Source organism: Neofelis nebulosa, chromosome 3 (assembly GCF_028018385.1).
Source record: "Neofelis nebulosa isolate mNeoNeb1 chromosome 3, mNeoNeb1.pri, whole genome shotgun sequence".
NCBI lineage: Eukaryota > Metazoa > Chordata > Mammalia > Carnivora > Felidae > Neofelis > Neofelis nebulosa.
In genome coordinates this window covers 63,577,423-63,603,968 of record NC_080784.1, presented here as the reverse complement: position 1 = coordinate 63,603,968, position 26,546 = coordinate 63,577,423, and the positions used below count along the sequence as shown (strand labels likewise).

The 26,546-nt window shown below is 35.0% G+C and overlaps 1 protein-coding gene across 3 annotated transcripts in view; it reads left to right on the top strand.

Moving 5' to 3' along the window:
- The window catches only part of TLL1 (tolloid like 1), a 210,845-nt gene that overhangs the window by 119,138 nt on the left and 65,161 nt on the right, over window positions 1-26,546 (top strand). For all 3 annotated transcript variants that reach the window (XM_058720950.1, XM_058720951.1, XM_058720952.1), the window contains 2 exons: window positions 4,305-4,429; window positions 15,273-15,388. In XM_058720950.1, the coding sequence (XP_058576933.1) occupies window positions 4,305-4,429; window positions 15,273-15,388 (241 nt within the window). The remainder of the gene's footprint in view (window positions 1-4,304; window positions 4,430-15,272; window positions 15,389-26,546) is intronic.

Here is a 26,546-nt window from a genome sequence, read left to right as displayed (position 1 = left end):
CATTGGTCTATAGGTCTGTCTTTATACCAGTAACACACTGCTTTGATTACTTTAGCTTAATAATGTGTTTTGAAATCACAATGTGTGAGTCTTCCAACTTTGTTGTTTTCAAAATTTTTAACTATTTGAGGTTTTATGAAATTCCATATGAATTTTGGGTCTGTTTTTCTGTCTCTGCAAGAAATTATATTGGGTTTTGATAGAGATTGTGCTGGATCTATAGATCATTTTGTGTCATGTGGACATTTTAACAAATTAAGCATGGAATGTCCATGCCATCCATAAGAATGGAATGTCTTTCCATTTATTTTTGTCTTCTTTAATTTCTTTCAACAATGTTTTGTAGTTTTAATTTAGAAGTCTTTCACCTTTTTGGTTGGGCTTATTCCTAAGTACTTTATTCTTTTTGATGGTATTTTAAATGGATTTTTTTTCTTTCTTCTTTTTAAGTTCTTAATGTTTATTCAGCTTTTTGAGAGAGAGAGAGACAGAGACAGAGCAAAAGTGGGGGAGGAGCAGAGAGAGGGAGACCCAGAATCTGAAGTAAGCTCCAGGCTCTGTGTTGACAGACATGGGGCTCGAACTCACAAACTGTGAGATCATAACCTGAAGTCAGACACAACCGCCTGAGCCACCCAGATGCCCCTGGAATTGTTTTTCTTAATTTCCTTTTCAGATTGTTCATTGTTATTGTATGGAATTGCAACTGATTTTTGTGTGTTCAGTTTGAATGAATTTATTCAACTTTGCTGAATTTATTAGTTCTAACTTTTTTTGTGGACTCCTTAAGGTTTTCTACATATAGGATTATATGATCTGCAAAAAGATTTCAATTCTTTCTTTCTTATTTTACTTCTTTTTCTTGCCTAATTGCTCTGGCTACAACTTCCAATACTATGTTGAATAGAAGTGGTGAGAGTGGACATTTCTGCTTTGTTCTTGATCTTAGATGAAAAACTCAGTTTTTCACTGCTGAGTATGATGTTAGCTGTAGGTTTTTCATTCATGGTCTTTATGTTGAGATGGTTTCCTTCTATTCCTAGTTCATTGAAAGTTTTTATCTTGAAAGGTGTGAATTTTGTCAATGAGTTTTCTACATCAGTTATATGAACATGTGGTTTTTTGTTCTTCATTCTATTAATGCACATATTTGAAATTTTATATATTTTTTCTATTCTGGATCCAGGGAGTCTGTAAAAGTTTTAGTTGTTTTCATGAATGTAGCCCATCAGCAGATTTGGGTACTTACTTTTAGGGAGAATAGGACTAGATAAATGGGATCTTTATATGCGTGGGTAATTTGGAATATAGAGGCTTGTTAACTGGGATTGCCCATTTTTCATTAATAAAAAAATTACAAAATTTTACAAAGTTTCTTTAAAAAGCATAGCTCATTCACTCTTCTCATGTAGATGGAGCCAGTGAAGATTAGTATGTGAAGCCTTTTGTAATCTGTCTCTGGCCTATTGATAGTGCCTCACTGAGGATAGTCAGGAAGAGCCTGCATTACTTAATGGCGTGGATGTGGAGGGAGAGAATTGTTAACTTCCTGCCACAAAGAAAGAACAAAAGAAATGGTGACTTACACCTTCTGAATGAGAGTTTACCTCAGTAGAGAGAAGAAGTCAAAATTCATCACTCTGTTGTCTGAGTTTGAATATATCCATGCCAAGATGTCCTTGACCTTTTCAAGTTGAACTGTTTTGAAAACTGGAAAAAATCAACCTTTAAGGATTACAAATCTGTTTTTAGAAATAGAAAATAGTGAATACTTTGTTGGTGCTGAAGTACTACAGAAATGGCAGCCCTTCACTAATTTGGACTTACCCTATTGAATGTATATGTTGATTCATGAAGTGTAGTTGAAGAATGGCTTTTCTCAATGCTACCCTATTTCGTAGCTCTACTTCCCCTTCAATTGCACTGGCCTAGCTGTAGTTGCATCTAATGAAGTATGTGCAAGCTCTCACTTTTGCTAGTCAACTCCCATAAATCATTAGTTTCCCTCCCTACTTTTATCTCAGGCAGTATGCGTGTGGCGTTCTATAGATACTTAAATTTATAGAGTTCCATTCTCTATTTGCGTTATCCAGGTTTTATCTAAAAGATCACTACCCTGACCTCGGAGCCAGAGAGGTTAGTCATAAAATACTCACAGATCATGTCACTCCTCTGTTTACCATCTTCCAAATATTAACAGTTTTCCTCAGGCCAAGAGTCACATTATCTGTGTGACACTCAAACACTTTAAGGATCCTCCCATCTCTCAGCCGTTGAATTTCCTGGTTTTTCTCTCTGGAAGTCTCTACTCCCATTTACCCACAATGCCCCCGCCTTCACTCCCTTCATGTTTGCCCAATTTGTCAACTTCCAAGTGAGTTTTCCTTTGATCTCACTGTTTAAAAGCTACCCCATCACTGGGTAATCAATATCCATCTTCACTTCTTTTTCTCCATAGTACCTGTCACTATCTCAGTTGTCAATCTTTTGTTTAATGTCTCTCACCCCACACTAAAATGTGAGAATCATAAATGTTTATTAAAGGCTATAAATCCAGACTTACAACAGTGCTTAGTTAGTATTCCCTAAAGGAAAGAATAAGTAGAGGTGAAATTTCCTTTAACTTGTATTTAATATACAATGTATTCATTAAAGTTTTGGAAAGGCGTATCATGTCTTTCATCTTATTTAAATTTTTTTTTTTACAATTGTATTTCTTAATTTCAAATACTTTTGGGGCACCTGGATGGTTCAGTTGGCTGAGCTTCCAACTCTTGAATCTGGCTTAGGTCATGATCCCACATGCAGTTGAGCCCCGTGTTGAGCTCTGCACTGAGCATGGAGCCTGCTTAGGATTCTCTCTCTCTCTCTCTCTCTCTCTCTCTCTCTCTCCCTCCCTCCCCTTTTTGTCCCTCCCCTGCTCTTGCTCTCTCTCTCTCTCTCTCCCTAGAATAATAAAAAAAAAAACTAATTTCAAATACTTTTATAGAAAGCTTTTCTTTTTTTGAAATCCTTCTTACTACTGGAATAGTTTCCCACTCTAACTTTTAAGCTCAGTTCTTCCTTTAGAGCTATAAATGTTGATATTCATTGCAAAATTAACATTATCTTTAGTGCAGTATATTCAGAATTTTTAGTTTTGAATATTAAGAAGATGTTGAGTTTTATCACGACCTTGGTCTCACAACTCATCGTCTCTAAGTTAGCATCATGGGTGCATTGCTAGTTTTATCCTCTTAATTTTACCACGAAATTTTATTTTCTAAGGTTTTTTTAAATTTTTTTTAACGTTTATTTATTTTTGAGACAGAGAGAGACAAAGCATGAATGAGGGAGGGCTAGAGAGGGAGACACAGAATCTGAAACAGGCTCCAGGCTCTGAGCCGTCAGCACAGAGCCCGACGCGGGGCTCGAACTCACGGACCGCGAGATCGTGACCTGAGCCGAAGTCGGACGCTTAACCGACTGAGCCACCCAGGCGCCCCTAAGTTTGTTTTTTAATGTTTATTTTTGAGAGAGATAGAGAGTGCAAGCAAGGAAAGGGAAGAGAGAGAGGGTGACACAGAATCCGAAGCAGGCTCCCGTCTCTGAGCTGTCAGCACAGAGTGTGACGTGGGGCTCGAACCCACAAACTGCAAGATCGTGACCTGAGCCGAAGTCTGATGTTTAACCGACTGAGCCACCCAGGCACCCCGAAAATTTTATTTTCTTTCTGTGTGTGCATTTATCAAAAAACTATTTTGCTTTAAACTGTTGTTTCTAAAATTTGACACTTTCTTTTTTCTTGTTCTTTTAATATATACTTTGATACTTGGACTTCTAAGAATACATGGGTTAATTAGTAATTTAACTAAAAAATAACATATTTTGCTTGACTTTTACAATCTTAGTAACCTTAAAAATATGTATTATACATTGTCCTTAAAAATAGATTTCTATGAGGAAAATTTGTTTTACAATTTAGTAATCCAAGGGTTCTTAGATCTGCTTAAAAGACTAAAATAAAAACCATGGTTTACTTGGGGTGTGGGAAGCTATGTAGAATTCTAGATTTTAAAAATAATTTCAAAATTAAAGTGAATTTCATCATTGACTTTATGCTAGGTATACAGTTTAACACAACTTTTTTTTTTCCTACTTTGATGAACATGTTTTGAAAGTCTGGCGCACTATTTAAATTTCAACACTGATGCTTTTTCCTTTTAATTGACACAATTTTGAAAAAAAAATAATCTTATACTTGTAAGGAATGTAATTGTCTTAATTTGGTGACTTATGTGTGGCTTGCTTCTGATTTTTTTCAGGGGGATGTTTCTGGATACTATTCTCCCATCTCGTGATGATAATGGCATACGTCCTGCAATCGGTCAGCGAACCCGTTTAAGCAAAGGAGATATTGCACAGGCAAGAAAGCTGTATAGATGTCCAGGTATTGCACCATACGAAAACAGAACCATAATTGTGCCTGATTGCGCTCTTCCAGATGAATAAGCCACAGTTTACTGAACTGTTTACTTGTGTCTCTCCATGCTGGCAAGTGACGTATTCAGTTCAAAGTCAGTTAATCATAAAATGAAATGAGAGAACTCTGGAACACCCATTGATATAATTAAAAACAAATTGCTAGAAATCAAATTTAAGGCACAGGGATAGTATGTTTTATTTGTTTTAACTTAACAAGTAAAAGAGCAAAAAAGCATGATTGTTTCATAGTTGTTATTAAATAGTTGCATGATTTCATAGTCAAATGTTGAATTTTCTTGCCAACGTAAAAAGAATATTTTTTATTTCAACTTCAGAATTGAGTACTAAATGATCTTTTTTCTTGCAAATACTATCATTAATGGTATACAAATTCAAATTTTATTAGTTTGAATTTTATAACTTTTTTTTTGAAAAAACTGAGTTCTAGCCATGTTGTTAGTGAGTGACTGTATGTTTTGCTACTGGATAAAGTTGTGAAAAAGAGATTAAGGGAAGGTGTTAGTAAGAATGTTCCAAGACTCAATCGTCTAAGAGAGAAAAAAGGGTTTGCTTCCAAACTGGAAATACTGCATACTTTGGGCTCCTCCTCCATGGTCAAAATCCTTTGAAACATCCTAATTCTAAGAAATATGTTTAGCTTTGGTTAGCACAGCTTTCCCCCAAATTTTGGTTCATGTATATATGAATGTATGTGTGGTATTTATTTTTTTAATGTAAATTTCCACAGGAAAGATGGGTTTATAAGTGAATGGTACCACTGTGACAGAAGAAATGAATGATCCTTGGGTAATTTCTGTCAATACTGGATGTACCATGCTTTTTAACTTTGAGTGTAGAAAATTTGTGGGAAAATTGTGTGACTAATAGCACTTAAATGAGTAGAAAGTTCACATATAAAACCAGTTTGATTGTCTCTCTAAAAACATATATACATATATATAACACTTAGGAAGCAAACTGGAGATACGTTGCACACTGAATTGTAAGAAAGGCAGTGAGTAGGAATCAAAAAAGTAGTAAAAATTTGTGACACTATAATTTTAAGTCTATAGGTCTTAAATATTTAAGTTATTAATAGGAAGATAAGTATAGTTTTCACTTGAAGTTTTCATTATGTACATACATAAATAGGCTATTTTTTCTTTAGATGCAGTAATAATGTGTAAATTGGCTTGTTACTACAGTAAAACCACATTCATGAAGGTACCATCATCAGTGAGAAAGATATCTTGTGTTTTTAAAGCAATATAAAAGGCAAGTTGCTTATTAATGGCATGATGAAGACAGAGCTAAGAAATATATGTATTAAAAACTAAGAATATATTAACTTTTAGTTCACGAAATCTTTGAGAATGACTTTTTTCCCATCTTGGACTGTTTAATGCCCACCAAACACATCCCTCCTTGTCTCTCTTTTTTTTTTTTTAATTTTTTTTTTCAACATTTATTTATTTTTGGGACAGAGAGAGACAGAGCATGAACGGGGGAGGGGCAGAGAGAGAGGGAGACACAGAATCGGAAACAGGCTCCAGGCTCTGAGCCATCAGCCCAGAGCCTGACGCGGGGCTCGAACTCACGGACTGCGAGATCGTGACCTGGCTGAAGTCGGACGCCCAACCGACTGCACCACCCAGGCGCCCCTCCTTCTCTCTCTTTTTTCTGTCTCTTGCTCTTTCTGTTTCTCTCTCTCTCTCTCTCTCTCTCTCTGTCTGTCTCTCGGCCAGTGTGTGTGTGTGTGTGTGTTTGTTTGTGTGTGTGTGTGTGTGTGTGTGTCTTTCTCTGCAGTCCTTAGCTTTGAGCCCTGTGTATGGTTATGTATTTAACATTCTTCATTACTTTACAATGGGGAGTCCTAATGATATTGGTATAAATATAGGCCAAATAAACTTAAGTTACACTGATGTAGTAGGTTTACCAGTAACTCCAAGAATATCAGTGGAATAATGTTAAAGATTCATAACTGTACATAGAAGACTAAATAGGATGACTTATTTGAGAATCACCTGGGAAGAAAGTGTTTATAAAATGAAATCTGGTTGTGTCTTTTTTATTTGTACTTTTTAAAAAAGTTTATTTATTTTGAGAGAGAGAGAGAGAGAGAGAGGGCAACCAGGGGAAGGGACAAACAGAGAGAGAGAGAGAGAGACAGAGCAAGAGAGAGAATCCCACGTAAGCTCCGTGCTCTCAGCATGGAGCCTGATGCAGGGCTGGAACTCATGAACCCTGAGATCATGACCTGAGAAACCAAGAGTGGGAAACAACCCACTTGAGCCACCCAGGTGCCCCTAGCTATGTCTTGGTTTTAATACAGAAAGAAGGTATAAAACTGCATATTCCTTTGGAGTTTCTCCTGTTTTCTTTTGTTAGAAATTGCTGGTGAATAGATCCAATCAGAGGCATTTGGCTACACCATTCCAACTCTTTACTTTGTATCAGTTTATGCTCAAAGCTCTATTAGATCTGCATTTTATAAAGGTATTCCTTAAAAGTTTAATCTTGAAAGGAATGCTGACCTGATTCACACTTAAATATGTGACGTTGTGGCTTTTATGATCTGTGATAAGTCCAAGGGGCCCTGGGTCCAAGAGGGCAGACTTCTAATGGGCAGGTTATAATTCACAGACTGAAAATATTGTTGCTGTTCCACTAATAACATAGGAAATGTATTTTTATCTATTAGAGATGAACAGCATTAAAATATATGTATTTCTAATTCCATTAAAACAATATACACTGTTGTTTTTTATGAGACTTTCTAGCTGATAAAGAACGTGTAATCCATTATTATGTTTGTCTATATATATATGCCAAAGATATAAATTAGATTTGTATGTGAAACCTGAATTACTTATGCAGTCGATGCCTACTAATTATGAAAAAGCTCCCTTCAGGAATAAAGTTGTGTTTTTAAGGTGATGGAACAAAGATAACGTTTCCTTTGGTTTAGAATTATTTTCATTGCCATTTCTTGTTCTTTTAGAAGCAGACAAGAACAATCTCCTTATGCACTGTTAATATAGAGAAAGAATATGATCCTTCACAGCCCTGCCACTCTTCTGACATAAGAGCTGGTCATCCATCGCTAGACCACGTAGGCCCAGAAAGGGGAAAGAAGGGAAACAAAGAGAGAGCTTCTAAACCCCAGGATTCATTAGGTTTCAGGACAGTGCTGCTCAAAGGCCAATCCTGTGTCGTTTGGACAGCTGCCAAGTCTTTCTAGCATTAAGGAACCCTAAAAGGATGTCCACTAATGCTGCTTTCAACACCTGTCATTAAAATCCTTTGCATCCTACATCCTGTCAGGACCAGATACACCCATGTAGTGGTGGATTATTATTATTATTATTATTATTATTATTATTATTATTATCATTATACTCTTCATCTTCCCTTTATGCGAGTAATCAGCAGTTTGCTTCTGAAGGAGATCTTCTCTAGGGCACATGAGTTGGAGTGGATATTCTTCTCTTCATAAATCAGTAATGTGTGCTATTGTTTCTCTCTTTGTTTTCCTTGTGATTCTCATTTTCTCAGTGTATTTTTCTACTTTGATCTAATCATAGGATTTCCTTTCCTTTTTTATTTCTAAACTGTTTAACAGTCACTGGTCTTCATTTGCATTTTCTCTTAATTTAGTTTTTATCTAGTGCCATAACCCTTTTACCCCTTTTTTTTTTTTACTTAGTACTTATACCCACTATCAACCCTAATATTCTCTCAGTAAATCTTCCCCAACTAAATACGTCAAGTAACATAATCAAATCAGGAAAAATATAAAATAAATGGTTATGTAAAAAGAAAGAGCCTTCTGAGGATTAGAATCTTTTTGTTACATAAAAGCGTATACGTATTCACACATCAGCACACGTACAGTCCGTGTTCACAGATTTAAAAACTCTCAGGGCTGGTACACACACACTATGTGTGCAGGATATCCCTGTCTATGGATGCGCATTTGTGTGGAGGTTTTAGGGATGGAAGGCCAGGTTCAGCAAGCATAGAGTCTGAATATTAAAAACTTCACACTGCTTTAAACATTTGTTTCATTAAATTTACCTTTAAAATTGATATAAGGTTCTTGGCAGTTTGCCAAACATTAATCTCTTGGTTCCTCATCTAATTTTCTGAGATTCCAGGTAATATATACCTTCTATACAGGCTTGTATATACACAATTCTTGGCTAAAATATTGCCCCACATGCAAAAGAATTAACTCAGCCATTTTTTCCCGCATTTATTCGTGGCCTCATTTATTCATCTCCCTGTAAACATTTCCTAGTTCCGTGGATGGTACCGTGCAGAGGTCCTCAGGCAGCCGAAGCCAGAACTGTGGTGAGCATTCTCACCTCGTTCCTCCCTCACTTCTTGCAGTGAGTCAGTCCTGCTGCCTTCCTAAAATCTTGCATTCTTGCACATCCCCTAGTCCAGGGAATCTCCGCTTTTGTCTGGATTGCTGAAATGCCTCCTAATTCACCTCTTGCTTCCATTCTTACATCTCTTTATTTCTCTGGCCGTGTTTCTGTTAAAGTGGCTTTTTAAAAAAAAATGTTTATTTATTTTAGTTTTGAGAATCCAAAGCAGGCTCCAGGCTCCCAGCTGTCAGCATAGAGCCCGATGCAGGGCTTGAACTCAGGAACCTGAGGTCATGACCTGAGCCTAAGTCGGATGCTTAAATGACTGAGCCACCCGGGAGCTCCTAAAGTGGCTGTTTAACATGCAAATGTTGCTCTGCCTATTTGTAGGATAAAGGCTAATTTCCTTTCCATTATGTCACTTCAAGATTTTTTCCACTCTTCCCTGAGTGTTTTCTCTAGTTAGTTCCTCTACAGCCTCGTTTGTCACCTCTACTTCGTCACGCTCCTGACACCATTGTATGCTTGCCTCTGGCCTCTTCCTCCAACCAGAAGGCTGGCAACTGCATCCTGGTAAATCCTAGCTCATATTGAGGATTCAGCTCCTATGTCACCTCCTCCTTAAAGACTCTCTGGTCTCCCAGGACTCTACTGCGGTAAATGCCTTATTTGATCCTGGTCTTTGTATCTTACTCATCTAATCATCAGTTCATTTGCCATTTCCCACACTAGAGTATAAGCTGTCGTGGGCTTGGAGTTGGGGTTTCCCTTTCGGTGTTCTGAATCTGATGTAGATTAAGTGCTCAATAAATAGTTGCTGTATGAATGAATGAGTCACCGTTAACCCGTGAAAGGCACCGTGCCAGATGCTGTGGCCACAGAAGAGGAAGCATAGACAACACACACAAATGGCTGAGCCTCTGGGGTATCACACAGACGATATCACTTGGTGAGGAAGTAACTCTCATCCTTAAAGGATGCTACTGCAGTTCTGTGAGGAGTGCACACTGGGGGAGGATGGCTCCTTGGAGTGGGCGCTTATGCTTCATTTTAAAGGGTGATTCAGACTAGGCTAGGTAGTTACTATTGAAATGTGCTTTAAAATATTTCAGTAATTAGGGGCACCTGGGTGGCTCAGTGGGCTGAGCACCAGGCTCTTGGTTTCGACTCAGGTTGTGATCTTGTGATCCTGTGATTCATGACTTCGAACCCCCCATGAGGTTGAGCCCCACGGTGAGTTTGAGCCCACTTGTGAGCTCCAGCCCCACATTGGGCTTGCTGCTCTCAGCATGGAGCCTGCTTCAGATCCTCTGTACCCTTTCTCTCTCTGCCCCTCCCCCGCTCGCAAGTGTGAGTCTCTCCCTCTCAAAAATAAAACATTTTAAGAAATAACATAACTGGAGTAATTAATCTCACATTATTTCTCAGGTGATTTAGGATTCCTTTTAGCATTTCCTTATCTTAAAGTCATTTTAAACCCACATTTTATTTATTATATTTAAAAGCTTACGGATGTAAATATAAGTTAATTAGGTAGTACTAAGTTGATTGGATACAATTTTATTTCTTCCCCTAATCTAGAATTTGTCAAGCTCCTTTGGGAAGAGATTTATCTAACAGAAATTATTGTGTATATCTACCTATGTTTTCTGTAGCCTTAATAAAATTATAATTGTGATCCTATGGAATATGGAGAAAGTTAAGTTCTCAATCTTTGGTATTTGATAATATTACAGACATTTGATAAGGACAGTATCTGTAGATGGAAGTGAAGACAGCTGCAAATTTAAGCATGTAATTAATAGGAAAAGAGTTTGTAATAATTGTTCAAGAAAACACAATCCAAATAGCATTTATACAATTTAAACACAATTTTCTATTCTGGAACAATAAGGTATATGCGAATTACCTGATTCGGAAGTGAAATTAATCCTATGATAAAGTACTTAGAAGTTTAACTGCCTTTTTGTTACTAATTGTTTTTTATTTTGGCAAAACAAACACATAATATGAGATCTATCTTATTACCGAATTTGTAGTTGCACAGTAAATACTGTTAACTCTATGCACATGGTTGTACAGCAGATCTCCAGAACTTTTTCATCTTGCATGATTGAAACTCCATACCCACTGAGCAGCAACTCTTCATTTCCCTCTTCCCCAGCCCCTAGTAACCAGCATTCCACTTTCCACTTCTATGAGTTTGACTCTTTAGAACCCTCGTGTAAATGGAATCATGCAGTACTTTCTCTCTCTAACTGTAATGTCTCTGTAACTGACATTGGCATAATGTCCTCCAGATTTATCTGTTTTGTAGCATATGACAGATTTCTTTGTTTTAAGGCTGAATACTATTCTGTTTTATGTATATACCGTAGTTTCTTTATTCATTCATCTACTGATGGATGTTTAGAGTATTTCTGTCTCTTGGCCAATGTGAATAATGCTGCAGTGAATACAGGAGCACGCATGTCTTTTCAGGATCCTGTTTGCAATTCTTTTGAATAAATACCCAGAAGTGGGATTGTTGGATCGTTTGGGAATTATATATATATAATTTTTGAGGAAATTCCACACTGTTTTCCATGGTGGCTCCACTATTTTATATGTCTACCAACAGTGCACAAAGGCTACATTTTCTCCCATTTCCATGCAAATACTTCTTATTTTCTGTTTTTGTTTGTTTGTTGATAATGGCCATCCTAACAGATGTGAAGTGTTACTTCATTGTAGTTTTGATTTGCAGTTCCCTGATGATTAGTGATGTTGAGCATTTTTTTTTTCGTATGCATGTGTATCATTTATATGGCTTCTGTGCCCATTTTTAAATTGGGTTATTTTGTTTTTTCCTACTGACTTGTAGGAGTTTCTCATATATTTTGAATACTAACCCCTCATGAGATATATGATTTGCAAATATTTTCCCCCATTCAGAAAGTTGTTGTTCCCTTTGGTGCACAGAAGCTGTTTTAGTTTGATGTAGTCTCACTTGTCCATTTTGCTTTTATTTCCAGTGCTTTTGGTGTCGTATCCAAGAAATCATTGCCAGAATTACTGTTCTAAAGCTTTTCACCTGTTTTCTTCTAGAAGTTTTACAGTTTTGGGTCTTACATTTAAGTGTTTAATTCATTTTATGTTCATTTTTGTGTATGGTATAAGAAAAGTGTCCAATTTCATTTTTCTGTAATGTGTATATCTGGTTTCTTCAATGCCATTTGTTAAAGAGACTATCCGTTCCCCATTGAGTAGTCTTGTCACCCTTGTTGAAGATCATTTGACCATATATATATATATACATGGGTTTATTTTTGGGCTGTCTGTTCTCTTCTGTTGGTCTGTATGTCTATCCTATGCCAGTATCATACTGTTTGGAATACTGTAGCTTTGTAATATGTTTTAAAGTCAGGAAGTGGGAGACTCTAGCTTAGATTTTCTCAAGAGTGTTTTGGCTATTGTGGGTTTGTGATTCTTTGTGAATATCAAGATTTAGTTTTTTCTCTTCCTGCAAGAAATGCCATTGAGATTTTGATAGAGATTGTGTTGACTCTGTGGATTGCTTTGGGTAATATGGATATTTTAACAATACCATGTCTTCCAATCATGAATACAGGTCATCATTCCATTGATTTGTGTTATCTTTAATTTTTTTTCAGCAGTGTTTTGTAGTTTACAGTGTACAAGTCTTTTGCCTCATTGGTTTATTGCCAAGTATTTTATTATTTTTGATGCTATTATAAATAGGATTATTTTCTTAGTTTCCTTTTGAAATTGTTTGTTGTTGGTGGATAGAGATGCAACTGATTTTTTTGTATCCTGCAACTTTGCTGAATTTGTTTATTAGTTCTAACAGTTTTATGTGTATGTGGAATGTTTACTGTTTTATACTTTAAGATTGTGTCATCTGCCTACAGAGATAGAAGTTTAATTTCTGAATTATATTTAGTTTTACAGTAATTTTTATTAGGACAGTTATAATAATAATTTGCCTGTTTATATTTCTTTATGTCTTTTTTTCCCTCCTAAATATGACATATTAAGTTCAAACATGTATTCAAACCCTTTAGACCACAATCTTCCTGGAAGAGGTTTCTATGGGTTAAGAGGATTCAGGGCATAATAACATTTGACCCCTACAAAGCAACTTTATTAAGTATATGTTAATAAGATGACCACTTAACAAAACAAAACTGAAGCTGAAACTTTTGTGACTTAATTGTATGGCATAATTAATAAGTGGTAATGCCATAACTAAAACTTAGTTTTCTCATCCATGGACTTTGTTGAGTAAATGAACCGACAATGCATTTTAACTTAGTAGTGCCACTTTTTTTTTCTTGCTGATTTTCCTTTAGTTTTTTAATAATAGACTTTGCTTTTTACACCTGAGCATTAATTAATGTATGGCTGGGGAAAGTGAAATATCTTTTGTAGTAGGGATCAGGTAGCTGGGACAACCACACTTACTGAGGTAAATGCACAAACAGTTGTAGGCATTATGAGCAAGTACTATATAATAGATTTACTTAACATATATTTTTAAAGTTTATTTATTTTGAGAGATAGAAAGAGTTCACGTGTGTGTGTATGTGGGGTGGGCGAGGTGCAGAGGGAGGGAGACAGAGAATCCCAAGTAGGCTCTGTGCTCTCAGCACAGAGCTCCATGTGGGGCTCTATCTCATGAACTATGAAATCATGACCTGAGCTGAAAATCAAGAGCTGGATGCTCAATCAACTGGGCCACCCAGTTGCCCCAAATTTACTTAATATTTTGAATTAAATTGTGTTTCTGGTTATTTTCACTTTATAGAGTTTTCCGTTTTATCTCTTTATCAGAACAGTGTTATTTGTGTACATCTATGAATGAAATATACTTAATTGATTTATTTCCACTTACTAAATCCAGTACCAGCATTCTGTGTGGCTTAGTGTAGTTTTCAATCATTAAAGAATTTATTTTTATACTGCTATGAATTATAATTTTTTTCATTGACACACACTCAACTCCCAAATGATTATTTAGCATCTGAACTGATCCTACTCAGAAGTGCATTGTTTGCATTAACAAAATCTTAATAAATTTTCATTTTTCTAAGGATTCTTGTAATGTTACATTTATCAAGAGCCCTTACATGATTCATGGAAAGTGCTGAATTATGTATTTGACCTTGAGCATTGTTATTTTATTCTAAAGTTGCTTTTATCTGCCTATTCATCAGAATAAACACTGCTTACTTCCACTTAAAATGTATTTTGTTGTGCAAACTTAATATCTATGTTTTCAAATAAATATTTATATATCAGACTTTTTACAGCTCTGTTTTGTTTGCAAAGTCACCGTCTTTCTTTCTTCATTTAACTTAAGATATGCAAAACCATTTATTATTTATGGAGGATTTGTTGAGACGAGAGTTCACCTGCTGGTAGCTATGACTGTATAATATGGTAATATCTCAGTCTGATTTTAGTCTCCTTCAGAGAGGAGGGAGTTTTTTTTTAAGTTATTGAGTGAAGGTTATAAAGATGACAGGCTGCAGTGGAGGAATTATTCTTGAATTAAGCAGCCTAGGTTCATATGGCACATGTTATGTCTTACAAAAGCAACAGGAAAACCCATTATAGAACGATTCTGACCACTAACCTGAACCAATGAACTAATTGTATCTTTGTTGAAATGGCCTTAGAGATGTCAATCACACAGATCTTGAGGCTGAACAGCTGATAATTTGTTCTTTCAGTTGACTGATAATTACTTCCAAGAAATTAGACAGCCTTAGTAAGAGGAAAACATAATTGCTTTCCCAGTAATTTTTACTTATGATCAACAGAAATGAAAGAGTAAATAAATGTCTACATCTTGTTGGAAAATTTTAATCTTCCTTGATGTTTTTACCCTTTCAATTTTTTTCAGCTTGAGAAAAATTTTCATTGTGTATGACATTTAGATACCACGTTTATTGGTTGTCTTCTAGTGATTATTTAAGATTTCTCTGTTGTCAACTTTGATGTGATATTTGCTATTAAACTGAGCTTCGCTTTATACTGAAAATATTAATAATGTTTCATGTGATCCCATAGCTACATCAGCCAGATACCCACTGGCCTGAATCTGAGTATGGGTGACCTATGGATTCCTCAGGAATGAATGAGGAAGGTCCCCATGAGGAGGAAATTTATGAATGCCGTATTATTTATGTCTTAATCTTGTTTTATGGTTAGCCCTAATGATTCCATTAAGTACGCTGAAATCCTGGTAATAGAGCCATAAGAAGAAACTTAGAAACAAAAAGTCTTTATAGTGTACAAGTATACATTCTTGTTTAACAACAAAAGACTCAGGGCTTTGTTTATGTTGTCCATGTCTTTCATAAAAATTAAAGAGTGACCTTACCTCTTTAAAAAACCAAATATATATATCTTTTTTTGTTTTCCTTTTAGCATGTGGAGAAACCCTTCAAGAATCCAACGGCAACCTTTCCTCTCCAGGATTTCCAAATGGCTATCCTTCTTATACACACTGCATCTGGAGAGTTTCAGTGACCCCAGGGGAGAAGGTAGTGCATACCATCGAGAGTTCTCATTTAGTCTTATATAAATATGAAGATTCATCTTCTTTTAAATATAATTTGCTTTATTTTTTATTGTTATTTGATTCTTCAAATAATAGACTGAAAACTCAAAAATTTTATAATGGCAATTGTTTAAACTCTGGGAACTTTCTGAAAAATTTAGTTTAAAAAATGGTAAATGCTCTAAAAGTGTTGAAATAATACAGATTCTATGTTCTCAGGCACAATGAAATTAAGTTAAAAATAAGTATTAGATAACTAGAAAAATCCCACACATTTCAAAGTTAAGAAATATATATCAGATATCCAGTTCAACTAAGAAGCAATTATAGGGAAGATGAGAAATTATTTTCAACTATAATGCAACAAAAATACTGAATAGCAAGTCTGTACGATTCAACTAGAGCAGTACTTAGAAGGAAATTCACAACTTAAATGCTCACATTAGCAAATAAAAAATGCCCTAAATTAATGAGTTAGACATCCCTTTTGAGTGACTAGAAACAGAGTAGTAAAATAAACAGAAAAGTACATAATGGAGGAAGTAATAGAAAAAGATAAAATTAATGAGATGAAAATAGCATTATATAAAGTCTGAAAAAGTTGGTACATTGAGAAAACTTAGCAAAATAGGAACATGGTTGAAAATAGATCAAACAAGAAAAAGAATAACAGAGAAAGCACAATTATCTAATAATCAGAATAAAAAGATTATCATAACCATAGATGCTCTAGACACCTAACATTATGCCAATAACTTAAATACGGAGATGAAATGGGAAAATTCTTACAAAATACTATTGACTTCTAACTCAAGAAGAAAAAACAACTTGAATACTCCTATAACCACTAAAGAAGATGAATTCCTATTTAATTAAATTATTAGATCTTTTTCAGCAATGAACATTCAGTCTCAGATGGCATTAATTGTGAGTTCTAGCCCACATTCAAATAGGTGTGATCTTATATAAACTCTTCCAGGGAATAAAAAGGAAGATCCATTCTGCTATTTATATGGCTAGCAAAAACTTTATAGCAGTCCTGACAAGGACAATATAAGAAAGGAAATTATAATCCAAACTCACAGTTGAATATGGATGTAAAATCCTCTGTACCAAACCAAAGGTAAATGTATATGCATGTATGTGTGTATACACAAACACTATTAGATGTGTCTCTCAGTTAAATCAAGAAGAAATCTCTATTACTTATTTATTTATTTATTTATTTTTTCAACGTTTTTTATTTATTTTTGGGACAGAGAGAGACAGAGCATGAACGGGGGAGGGGCAGAGAGAGAGGGAGACACAGAATCGGAAACAGGCTCCAGGCTCCGAGCCATCAGCCCAGAGCCTGACGCGGGGCTCGAACTCACGGACCGCGAGATCGTGACCTGGCTGAAGTCGGACGCTTAACCGACTGCGCCACCCAGGCGCCCCTCTCTATTACTTATTTAACAACAACAAACCCTGAGCAAACTAGGCATAGGATACTTTATTAATCTCAGAAAGAAAATTGACAAAAATTACTGCAAATATCATTATTCTTGGGAAAATTCTGAAAGTATTTATTTCTATCACACCACTTCTTTTTCAATATTTTTGATGGAAGTCATGGCATAATAAGGATTGAAAAGGAAGAAAGTTTCCCTTATTATATTTAGTTTGGTTATACATTTAAAAATTATTCAGAAAGGAACTGAATGAATCTATTAACTTCTGGATTCTGTCTTGAATGCTAATCTTAAAAGTCTTCCCAGACCAAGATTGTATTGATATTTATATTTATTTTTGGTACTTATTAAATAATTTCTATCATTTGCTTGTGGCTGATTTATCTGGAATGATTCAAATAGACTTAGAGTTTTGGTGAAAATTGAGTTAAGGTTAAAGAAAGTTTGATATTCCTGATAATTGAATGTTAAGAGGATCATTGGTATGGAGCTGTCCAGGGTGTTGCAAAAACTCAAAATGAAAATTGAATGAAACATTTGTGCGATGTGAAGAGTTTTAAACATAAAAAGTTACAGCTCATTTGGAATACAGGAATGCATACATAATTCTTCATACAGTTGTTTTCCGTTTAAGAACCAAAACTTGGGGTGCCTGGGTGGCTCAGTCGGTTGAGTATACGACTTCGGCTTGGGTCATGATCTCACAGTCTGTGAGTTCGAGCCCTGCATTGGGCTCTGTGCTGATGGCTCAGAGCCTGGAGCCTCCTTCCGATTCTGTGTCTCTCTCTCTCTCTGTCCCTTCCCTGCTCATGCTCTGTCTCTCTCTGTCTCAAAAATAAATAAAAACATTAAGAAAAAAATTTAAAAAAAAAGAACTAAAACTCTATGTTATAATGTAGTTACAGGTGTTGATCAATTTCTGTTTAGATTTTTGAGTAAGCGTTATGTGAATATATTATGAAAGTCAGTCTTAAAAAGGTACTGAAAAGCAAAATATAACATCTAATAAATGAGAGTAAGTTTAAAACTATACATAATTTTGAAAATAAAATTATAGAATACGAAAAGTTTTGGAACAAGATTAATCAAATGTAATCAACTCATAAGAGCAAAATAGTATCAGGAAAAAAATTGTCCTTCCTAATCAATTGCAGCACCCATACCATCAGTATTCAAAGTTAATTCACTCTTCTTATCAGTATGAGTACCAATAAAACTGTGTTTTCCAAAATATTGTAAATAGGAAGAAATCAACACATTTATCATCTTTTAAAATTATTTTTCTTAATGTGTATGATGATGAGCAAATAAATTCAATTAAGTGGTCAATGAACAATATCAACTCATTTTTCATTCTGTGTTTTTATTATTTTCTTTACTTTAAAATTTGGGTTTATTTGCTATTCTTTTCACTTCTTTAGTTGGAAGTTTAACTCACTAATTCCAAGAATTTTTTTCTTTTCCAATACAAATCTTCAAGGCTATAGATTTCCTTCTAAAAGCTACTTTGTCTGAATTTCACTAGCTTGACACTGTGTTTTTGCTATTTTTCAATTCTCATTTTCTTCTTTGTCTCTTACTATTTCTTCTCAACCAACATATTTTTTGGTAACATACATTTTCTTATTTGTAAACACATGTTGTTTTTCCAATCAACTTTTTCTTATTAATTCCCCCTCTAGTCACTTCTGATGAGAGATTATAGTATGTAAGGTGTCAGTCCCTGAAATATTTTGAGGCTGGCAGGATGACCTTGGAAGTGGCCAATATTGATGAAGAATAATTATTTCTTTAAAATGTGTTTTGTGGGGTGCCTGGGTGGCTCAGTCGGTTAAGTGTCTGACTTCAGCTCAGGTCACGATCTCGCGGTCCGTGAGTTCGAGCCCCGCGTCGGGCTCTGGGGTGATGGCTCAGAGCCTGGAGCCTGCTTCCAATTCTGTGTCTCCCTCTCTCTCTGCCCCTCCCCCGTTCATGCTCAGTCTCTCTCTGTCTCAAAAATAAACGTTAAAAAAATTAAAAATAAATAAATAAATAAATAAAATGTGTTTTGTGCATTAATTGGATGCAAAGTTCTTTATATATGCATTAGTGTTTTAATTGTGAAGTGTTATATTCTCTAATGATTATTTTTTACTTCATCTATCAAATAGAAAGGTATGCTAATATTTGTCAGTATTCAGAGGAGTTACTAATTTCTCTTTACTTTCTAAAATAAATACTATTTAAAATATATTTTGTTTTATATTATTAAATTTTATATACATGTTATGTTTAGAATATAACATCTTTTTGATAATCAAACTGTTATTATATACTAAATTTCTTTATCTCTAGTTATGATTTAGGTCAATACCCTTATTTTTTTCTGATACCAATAAAGATGCACATTCTTTTGATTAATATTCTTGCCTGATATATATTCATCTTGCTTTAGACATTCAGTCATTCTATGATCTTGTGTCTTACGTATGTCCCTTTTAGAAAGCAAATAGTTTGGTTTTATTTTTTTATTTGATTCATGATGGCTAGTTTTGACTTTAGCTAGAGTGTTTATTGCAGTTACGTTTATTGTGATTACTGATGTATTATTATTTCTTTTTTGCATTCTGTATGCTCCACTCTGTTTCTTTTATTTTACTTTTTGCCTTTTTATGTATTGAATTTATGGTTTCATTTATTTTCTCTCTATTGGTTTGAAAGTTTTAAGTGTGTATTTTTATATTTGGTACGCTTTTTCTACCAGTCTTTTTTTTATAAATATTTTTAATGTTTATTCATTTTTGAGACACAGAGACAGAGCATTAGTGGAGAAGGGTCAGAGAGAGAGGGAGACAGAGAATCCAAAGCAGGCTCCAGGCTCTGAGCTGTAAGCACTGAGCCCGACACCGGGCTCAAACCCACGAACTGTGAGATCATCACCTGAGCCGAAGTCAGACGCTTAACTGACTGAGCCACCCAGGCACCACTCTAGCAGTCTTTTTAATGGAGTCATATTTAGTTAGTATTTTTATCCTTCTCCCAAACCATAAAAATATCCTAAAAAAAGATTACAATTCTCATTATCTTCATTTTTAGATGCTGTTATTTTTGTATTTTTCTTCCAGTTTGTTTCATCCTGACATAAATGAGATATTATTGTTTTTTTGCACTTAACATTTGTGAAACTATACACAGATGTTTACCAAATTTTTTTATTCTGGTAAAAACACGTGGAAAACTTGCTGCCTTAACTATTTTTAAGTGTACAGTTCAGTAGTGTTAAGTACATTCACATTGTTATGACGGTGATTTCCAGAGCATTTCCATTTTGCAAAACTAAAACTCTGTACCTTTTAACCAAGTCCATTTTCCCCACCCCTCAACTCCTGGCAAACACCATTCTGTTTGTTTCTGTGAGGTTGATTACTTTACATACCTCACATAAGTGGAAGCTTACAGTATTTGTCTTCTCGTGACTGGCTTCTTTCATCTAGCATAACGGTCTCAGAGTTTAACTATGTTTGAGCTTGTGACAGGATTTTCTTTCTTTTTAAGGCTGAATAATATTCCAGTATATGTATAGACCGCATGTGTTTATCCGTTCATCCATTGATAGACATTTGAGTTGGTTCCATCTTTTGGCTATTGTCAATGGTGCTACTATGAACATGAGTATGTAGATATTTCTTCAAGACAGTCCTTTCCATTCTTGTGGATATATTCCCAGAAGTGGAATTGTTGGATAATTTGGTAGTTCTGTTTTTCATTTTTTGAAGAATTTCCATATTGTTTCCCACAGTGGTCGGATCATTCTACAATCCCACCAACAATGTAGAAAGGTTCCAATTTCTCCACATCTTCACCAGTATGTAGTGTTTTCTGTTTTTGTTTGTTTGTTTGTTTTTTGTTTTGGAAGTCACCATCCTTTTCGGTCAGAGGTAATATCTCATTGTGGGGTTTTCTTTTCTTTTTTTTTTTCTTTTTTTAATTAACTTTATTATTTTTTTAAATTTACATCTAAATTAGTTAGCATATAGTGCAACAATGATTTCAGGCATAGATTCCTTAATGCCCCTTACCCATTTAGTCCATCCCCCCTCCAAAAACCCCTCCAGTAACCCTAAAGAGAGAGAAAGGGAGAGAGAGAGTGCACCTGCAAGCAGAGGACTGGGCAGTGGGAGAGAAAGAATCTTAAGTAGGCTCCGTGCTCAGCATGGAGCCCAACGTGGGGCTTGATCCCATGGAATTATGACTTGAGCTGAAATCAGGAGTTAGATGCTCTACCTACTGAGCCTCTCATTGTGGTTTTGATTTGCATTTCTCTGATAATTAGTGATGTTTACCATCTTTTCATAAGCTTTTTGGCCATTTGTATATCATCTTTGGAGAAATGTTATCTTCAAGTGTTTTGCCCATTTTTTAGCTGGATTCTTTTATTTTTTCTTGTGGAGTTTCGGATTTCTTTACATATTCCGACTATTAACCCTTTATGAGATATATGATTTGCAAATATTTTCTTCTTTTCTGTAGTTGCCTTTTTAACGTGTTGATTATTTGTTTCGCAAAAAAGCCTTTTAGTTTGACATAGCACCGCTTAACTCTTCCTGCTTCTTTTGCTTGTGCTTTTGTGCCATATCCAAGAAATCATTGAATCATGAAGCTTTTCCTCTATGCTTTCTTCTAGTTTTGGGTTTTGCATTTAGGTCTTTAATTCATTGTTGAATTAATTTTTGCATATGGCTTAAGTTAAAGGTGACTTCATTCTCTTGTACATGAGTATTCGTTCTCAATAGCATTTGAAGATTTATCAAATACTTTTATTCATTATTTCTTCTTGCATTTCGGACTTCCATTAAGGCTCATTTTTGTCTTGCCTATGGTTTATACTTTAGATTATTTTTTTATTAGCATTTTTGGGAAGTATTTTTTTCTGTTTGGAAATGTGAAATATTTTTTTTACTTGAATTCATGATAATGTAGTTTCACTGTATATAATTGGCTATACGTTTAACTTTGCGACATATCAAAACTTGCAGAAATACTTTCTTTTTTTAATGTTTGTTTATTTATTTTGAGAGAGAGAGTGCACACGAATGCAAGCAAGTGACGGGTAGAAAGAAAGGGAGAGAGAGAGAGTCCCAAACAAGCTCTGCACTGCAGAACCCGACACAGGGTTTGATCCCATGAACCGTGAGAACATAACCTGAGCTGAAACCAAGAGTCAGATGCTTAACTGATGGAACCACCCAGGCACCCCGGCAGGAATATTTTCATTTGAAATATTTCTTAATGTAGGATCCTGGAAATTGAAGATACCAAAAGTGATTTAATGAGACCTAAAAATTGAATAAATTATAACCATATAAAATAAGTTTACAGAAGTTATTATAAAATTACGCTGTTTGCAGATGATTTCTCATGGCAGTTTTTTCAAATTCTAAAATCTCAAGATTTCTCCCATGTAATAAAATGCATTTTAAGTGCATTGTATAACAATGTGTAATCTCTCCATTTATGTTACTAAACTATTAAAATTCTGATAGGCATACACAACACATATGAAAAAATTGTCAAGCGCCCTACATATGAATATAAAAACATGAATGTTGTGTAAATTTAATCAAATGAAATCAAGCCGCATAATTTACAAGATTGCAAATGTTTTGGCTCAGTATTATGAGGATAGTTCAGTATTATAAAATCTATTATTTTGTCAAATAATTGTATCAAAATGGAAAGAAAAAGCTGGCTAAAAATTTCATAAATGCTGGCAACACTAGAGTTCAATATGTATTTTGAATGACAACGTGATGAATTAAGCATAGCAGGAATGTTTTCAATTTAGTAAATATAAGAAACTAATATTTATTGAGTATTTACTATGCCAGGCACCGTGTTAAACTTCTCATGCCCTGTCGGGTTTAGTATTGTAATTATCTCTATTTTATACATGAAGAAGTTGAACTTAAGAAAGGATTGAGTAACCCCCTTGACACCACACAATTTGCAATTGGCAGAGCTAATCATTAAATTTTTCTTTAGTTATAGAGAATATATTTTATCTTTTTACAAATTCAGAAGAATCAACTAAAAAAACACACTTAAGTTGATCAGATAAAACAAATATGTTAAAATGGAACAGAGTTTAAAAACTGAAGGCTTTTTTTTTTTTTTTTCCAACGTTTCTTATTTATTTTTGGGACAGAGAGAGACAGAGCATGAACGGTCGAGGGGCAGAAAGAGAGAGGGAGACACAGAGTCGGAAACAGGCTCCAGGCTCCGAGCCATCAGCCCAGAGCCTGACGCGGGGCTCGAACTCACGGACCGCGAGATCGTGACCTGGCTGAAGTCGGACGCTTAACCGACTGCGCCACCCAGGCGCCCCAAAACTGAAGGCTTTAATGGGGGACTAAAAAAACTAACTTGTCATGTAGCAGGATGTTGAGATATGTATCATATGTCAGGATATATTAAAATTGTCAGTTTTTCCCAAATAAATATATAGGTTTTTTAAAAATATTTACTTATTTAATCTATTAGTTTTTTAAAATATTTATTTATTTTTGAGAGAGACAGAGTGTGAGCAGAGGATGGGCAGAGAGAGAGAGACACACACACACAATCTAAAGCAGGCTTTAGGCTCTGAGCTGTCAGCACAGTTTGAACAGCTGGGACTTGAACTCACAAACTGCCAGATCATGACCTGAGCACCAGATCATGGCTGAGCCACCCAGGTGCCCTTATATATTTATTTTTAAGTAGGCTTCATGTCCAGCGCAGAGCCCAATGTGGGGCTTAAACTCAAGGCCTGAACTGAGATCAAGAGTCGGACACTTAACTGACTGAACCACCCTTTTTTTTTTTTAAATGTTTAAAAATTTTTAAGTAGGCCAAATTAATGTATAGCTTTAATGTAATTGCAGTAAATTTCCAATAGATTTTTGTTTTATACCTATACCCAATTATTTCAGAGGTTATTTATAAAATATTAAGGGTTGGACTAACCAAGGCAAGTTAGAAAAAAATGAAGAAAAGTGGATTGCACTGTAAGATGATAGAAAAACATTATGGAGCTTTGGTAATTCATACTCTGTGGCAATATCAAAATAGGCTTCTGAATCCATAGAAGAAACTAAAAAGACCAGAACTGTGCTTGAGGGCAAAACAGACTTGTCATATATTTGTTTATAAAGATTATTTTTCAAATAAGTTGGGCAAAAATTTTTTAAATAAATAATAATGAAATCATTTTTAAGTAAAAAAAATTAAACTTACACTTCATATTTTTCTGAAGAAAACATAAGTTATTTGTTTTGTTTTTCTGGAAAAGTGGTGTTGAGTACATAAATCAAAAATAAGATAATGAAAAATAATACATGAGAATGATTAAATAAATCAAGTCTCTTTTTAATCATACAAAACCACAAATAAGAAGCAAGTGAAGTGGAAATGCTGAGATAAGAGAGCTCAGATCTTCTTGAGAGATCTAGACTTTTGATACTGACTTTGAAAGGTATAAAGGGATTCCAGAAACAGGGAAAGTGAGAGTGGTGTCCTGGGAGGAATTATGTACACCCTGAATAAAGGAGTGCTGGAATTGGGGGTGCTTTTTCAGGGCACAACGGCAAGAAGTCAGGGATGGGTGGGATGAAGATTCTGTGTTTGAGGTAGTGAAAGATGAGGCAGCAGTGTTGGGTTATGACCCTAGAGTCGTGACGTCCAGGCTTAGAAATTTATGTTGAGTTGAATGTGAAGCCACTGGTACCCAACTTTGAAGGGATTAAAGTGGCCATACAGGTAGGGTGAATTAGAGACCAGTGAACCTGAAAACCAAACACGGCTTTTGAAATTATTTCACTTAATGCAAAGAGGTATGGAGAACAAGGTCAGTAAAAATGGAGGGAGAACATTAGGGGAATTGTGCAAATTGGAATTGATTAAGTATGGAGTGGAGTAGGAATTAAGGAAGAGGAGGTGTGAAAAATGTTCCTCTGAGTAGTTGGTAATGACACATCAAAATGTCAAAATCCGGGTATTATCATATAATTTTAAGTAGAGAAATTACCTTTATGTCATAATCCAATGCCTGTTTTTCACCTGTCATATAATAAATCCCTGATGGAATTAAGGATCTACCTGACTCTACAACTAGTTTGTTGTAAAGCAGGGACTTGAGCCAAGGCCCCAGGTTCTCCTGTCTATTCTTTAGATTTTAAAGTAAGAATCCCTTACTTTAATGTGTTGATTTTCCTGTGAAACCTTATAATTAAGCTGATATTTTTATGTTTCCCAGCATAGTTGGATTAAGTAAATTGGGTCAGTAGTTGTATTTATTTGATAACTGTCTTCAGGATTTATATTGTGAGGATTTATATTTACCATGAAAATATTAATACATGAGAATCTTAACAATGCTTTCAGATTACCTTAGTGGTTTGCTAACATTATCCAATTAAATCCTTCTGATTGAACTCTGCTGAGACCAGCTTGATATTGTGGCCTCCAGGGCTTTTATGGTAAGAAAATACATTCAAACTAAGAAAGTTTAAGTAAACTAGCAAACCAAGAAGCTAGAACCTGAACCCATGCTCTCTGATGCCCAGTCATAAATAGCTTTCAGTTGCAGAAAAAAAGATGTAAATTTTTTCCCTTTGGCATGATACAATTCAGGGCTGAACGAAAGCATAATGATCAATTATTCCATGAGTTTGCAAATTTTTCTGGAAAGGATATACAGTAAATATCTTTGGCTTTGCAGTTCATACAGTTTGTTTCAAATGTTAAATTCTATCATATTGCAAAAGCAATCACAGACGATATATAAAGGAATGGGTCCAACAAACTTTTACAAAAACTGACTGAAGGCTGGATTTGACCCATGGGGGATAGTTTACTGATCTTCTCACCCCTTAGTCTTATTCCTGAGAAGAAACCTATAGTCCCGCTAGAGATAATTAGGTTTTTCCAAGCTTCTTCTGGCTGGAACCCAGAAATCTATTTTATTTTACTGCTTTTGATTCTAATATTTTTTTCTAAAAAGCCATTTAATGATATCAGTCTAATTGATAACATTTGTGTCTTCCTCATCCTCAGCACTGTAAGGTATAAACGTTATTCTAATGAGTCCTTCTGTGGTGCTCATGGAATTAGTGTAGGTGGTCAGTAATGTCTTCATTATGCTGACAGTAGTTTTTTGATTATTTTTTTCTCTGGAGATATGCAGGCATCCAGTCCCTTGTCTGTTGATCTGCCTTTCTTCAAGACTCTGTACTCTGTACAAAGTATTAATAAGCAAACTCCACAGCAATTGTATCAATTTAACTTAGCAACTAAGACTCATAACAGATCACAGGAAATCTTAAAATTATTCCTTGTATCTCCTTCAATCTCATGTTTCAAGGGAGCCTTGATTAAATTTAAATTGATACTGCTAAATTGATACTTACAGTAAGAAATAAACATTTATATAATTGTGCTAGGTAGTTTTTCCTTCATCATTCTTTTAAAAAGGTGCAACATATTTCATAAACTAATATAATGTAAGACAACCAGATATTTTCCAAGTGCTTTTGATTTGCAGTTCAAGTATGGATTCTGCTAGCAACCTTAGTCAAAGGCCAGCATTTTACTTCTAGGTCAGAGCCCTAAGATTTGATTTTAGAAAACCTATCTTTATTGCATTTTCTGCTTCTAAAGGACTCTGTGTTTTAT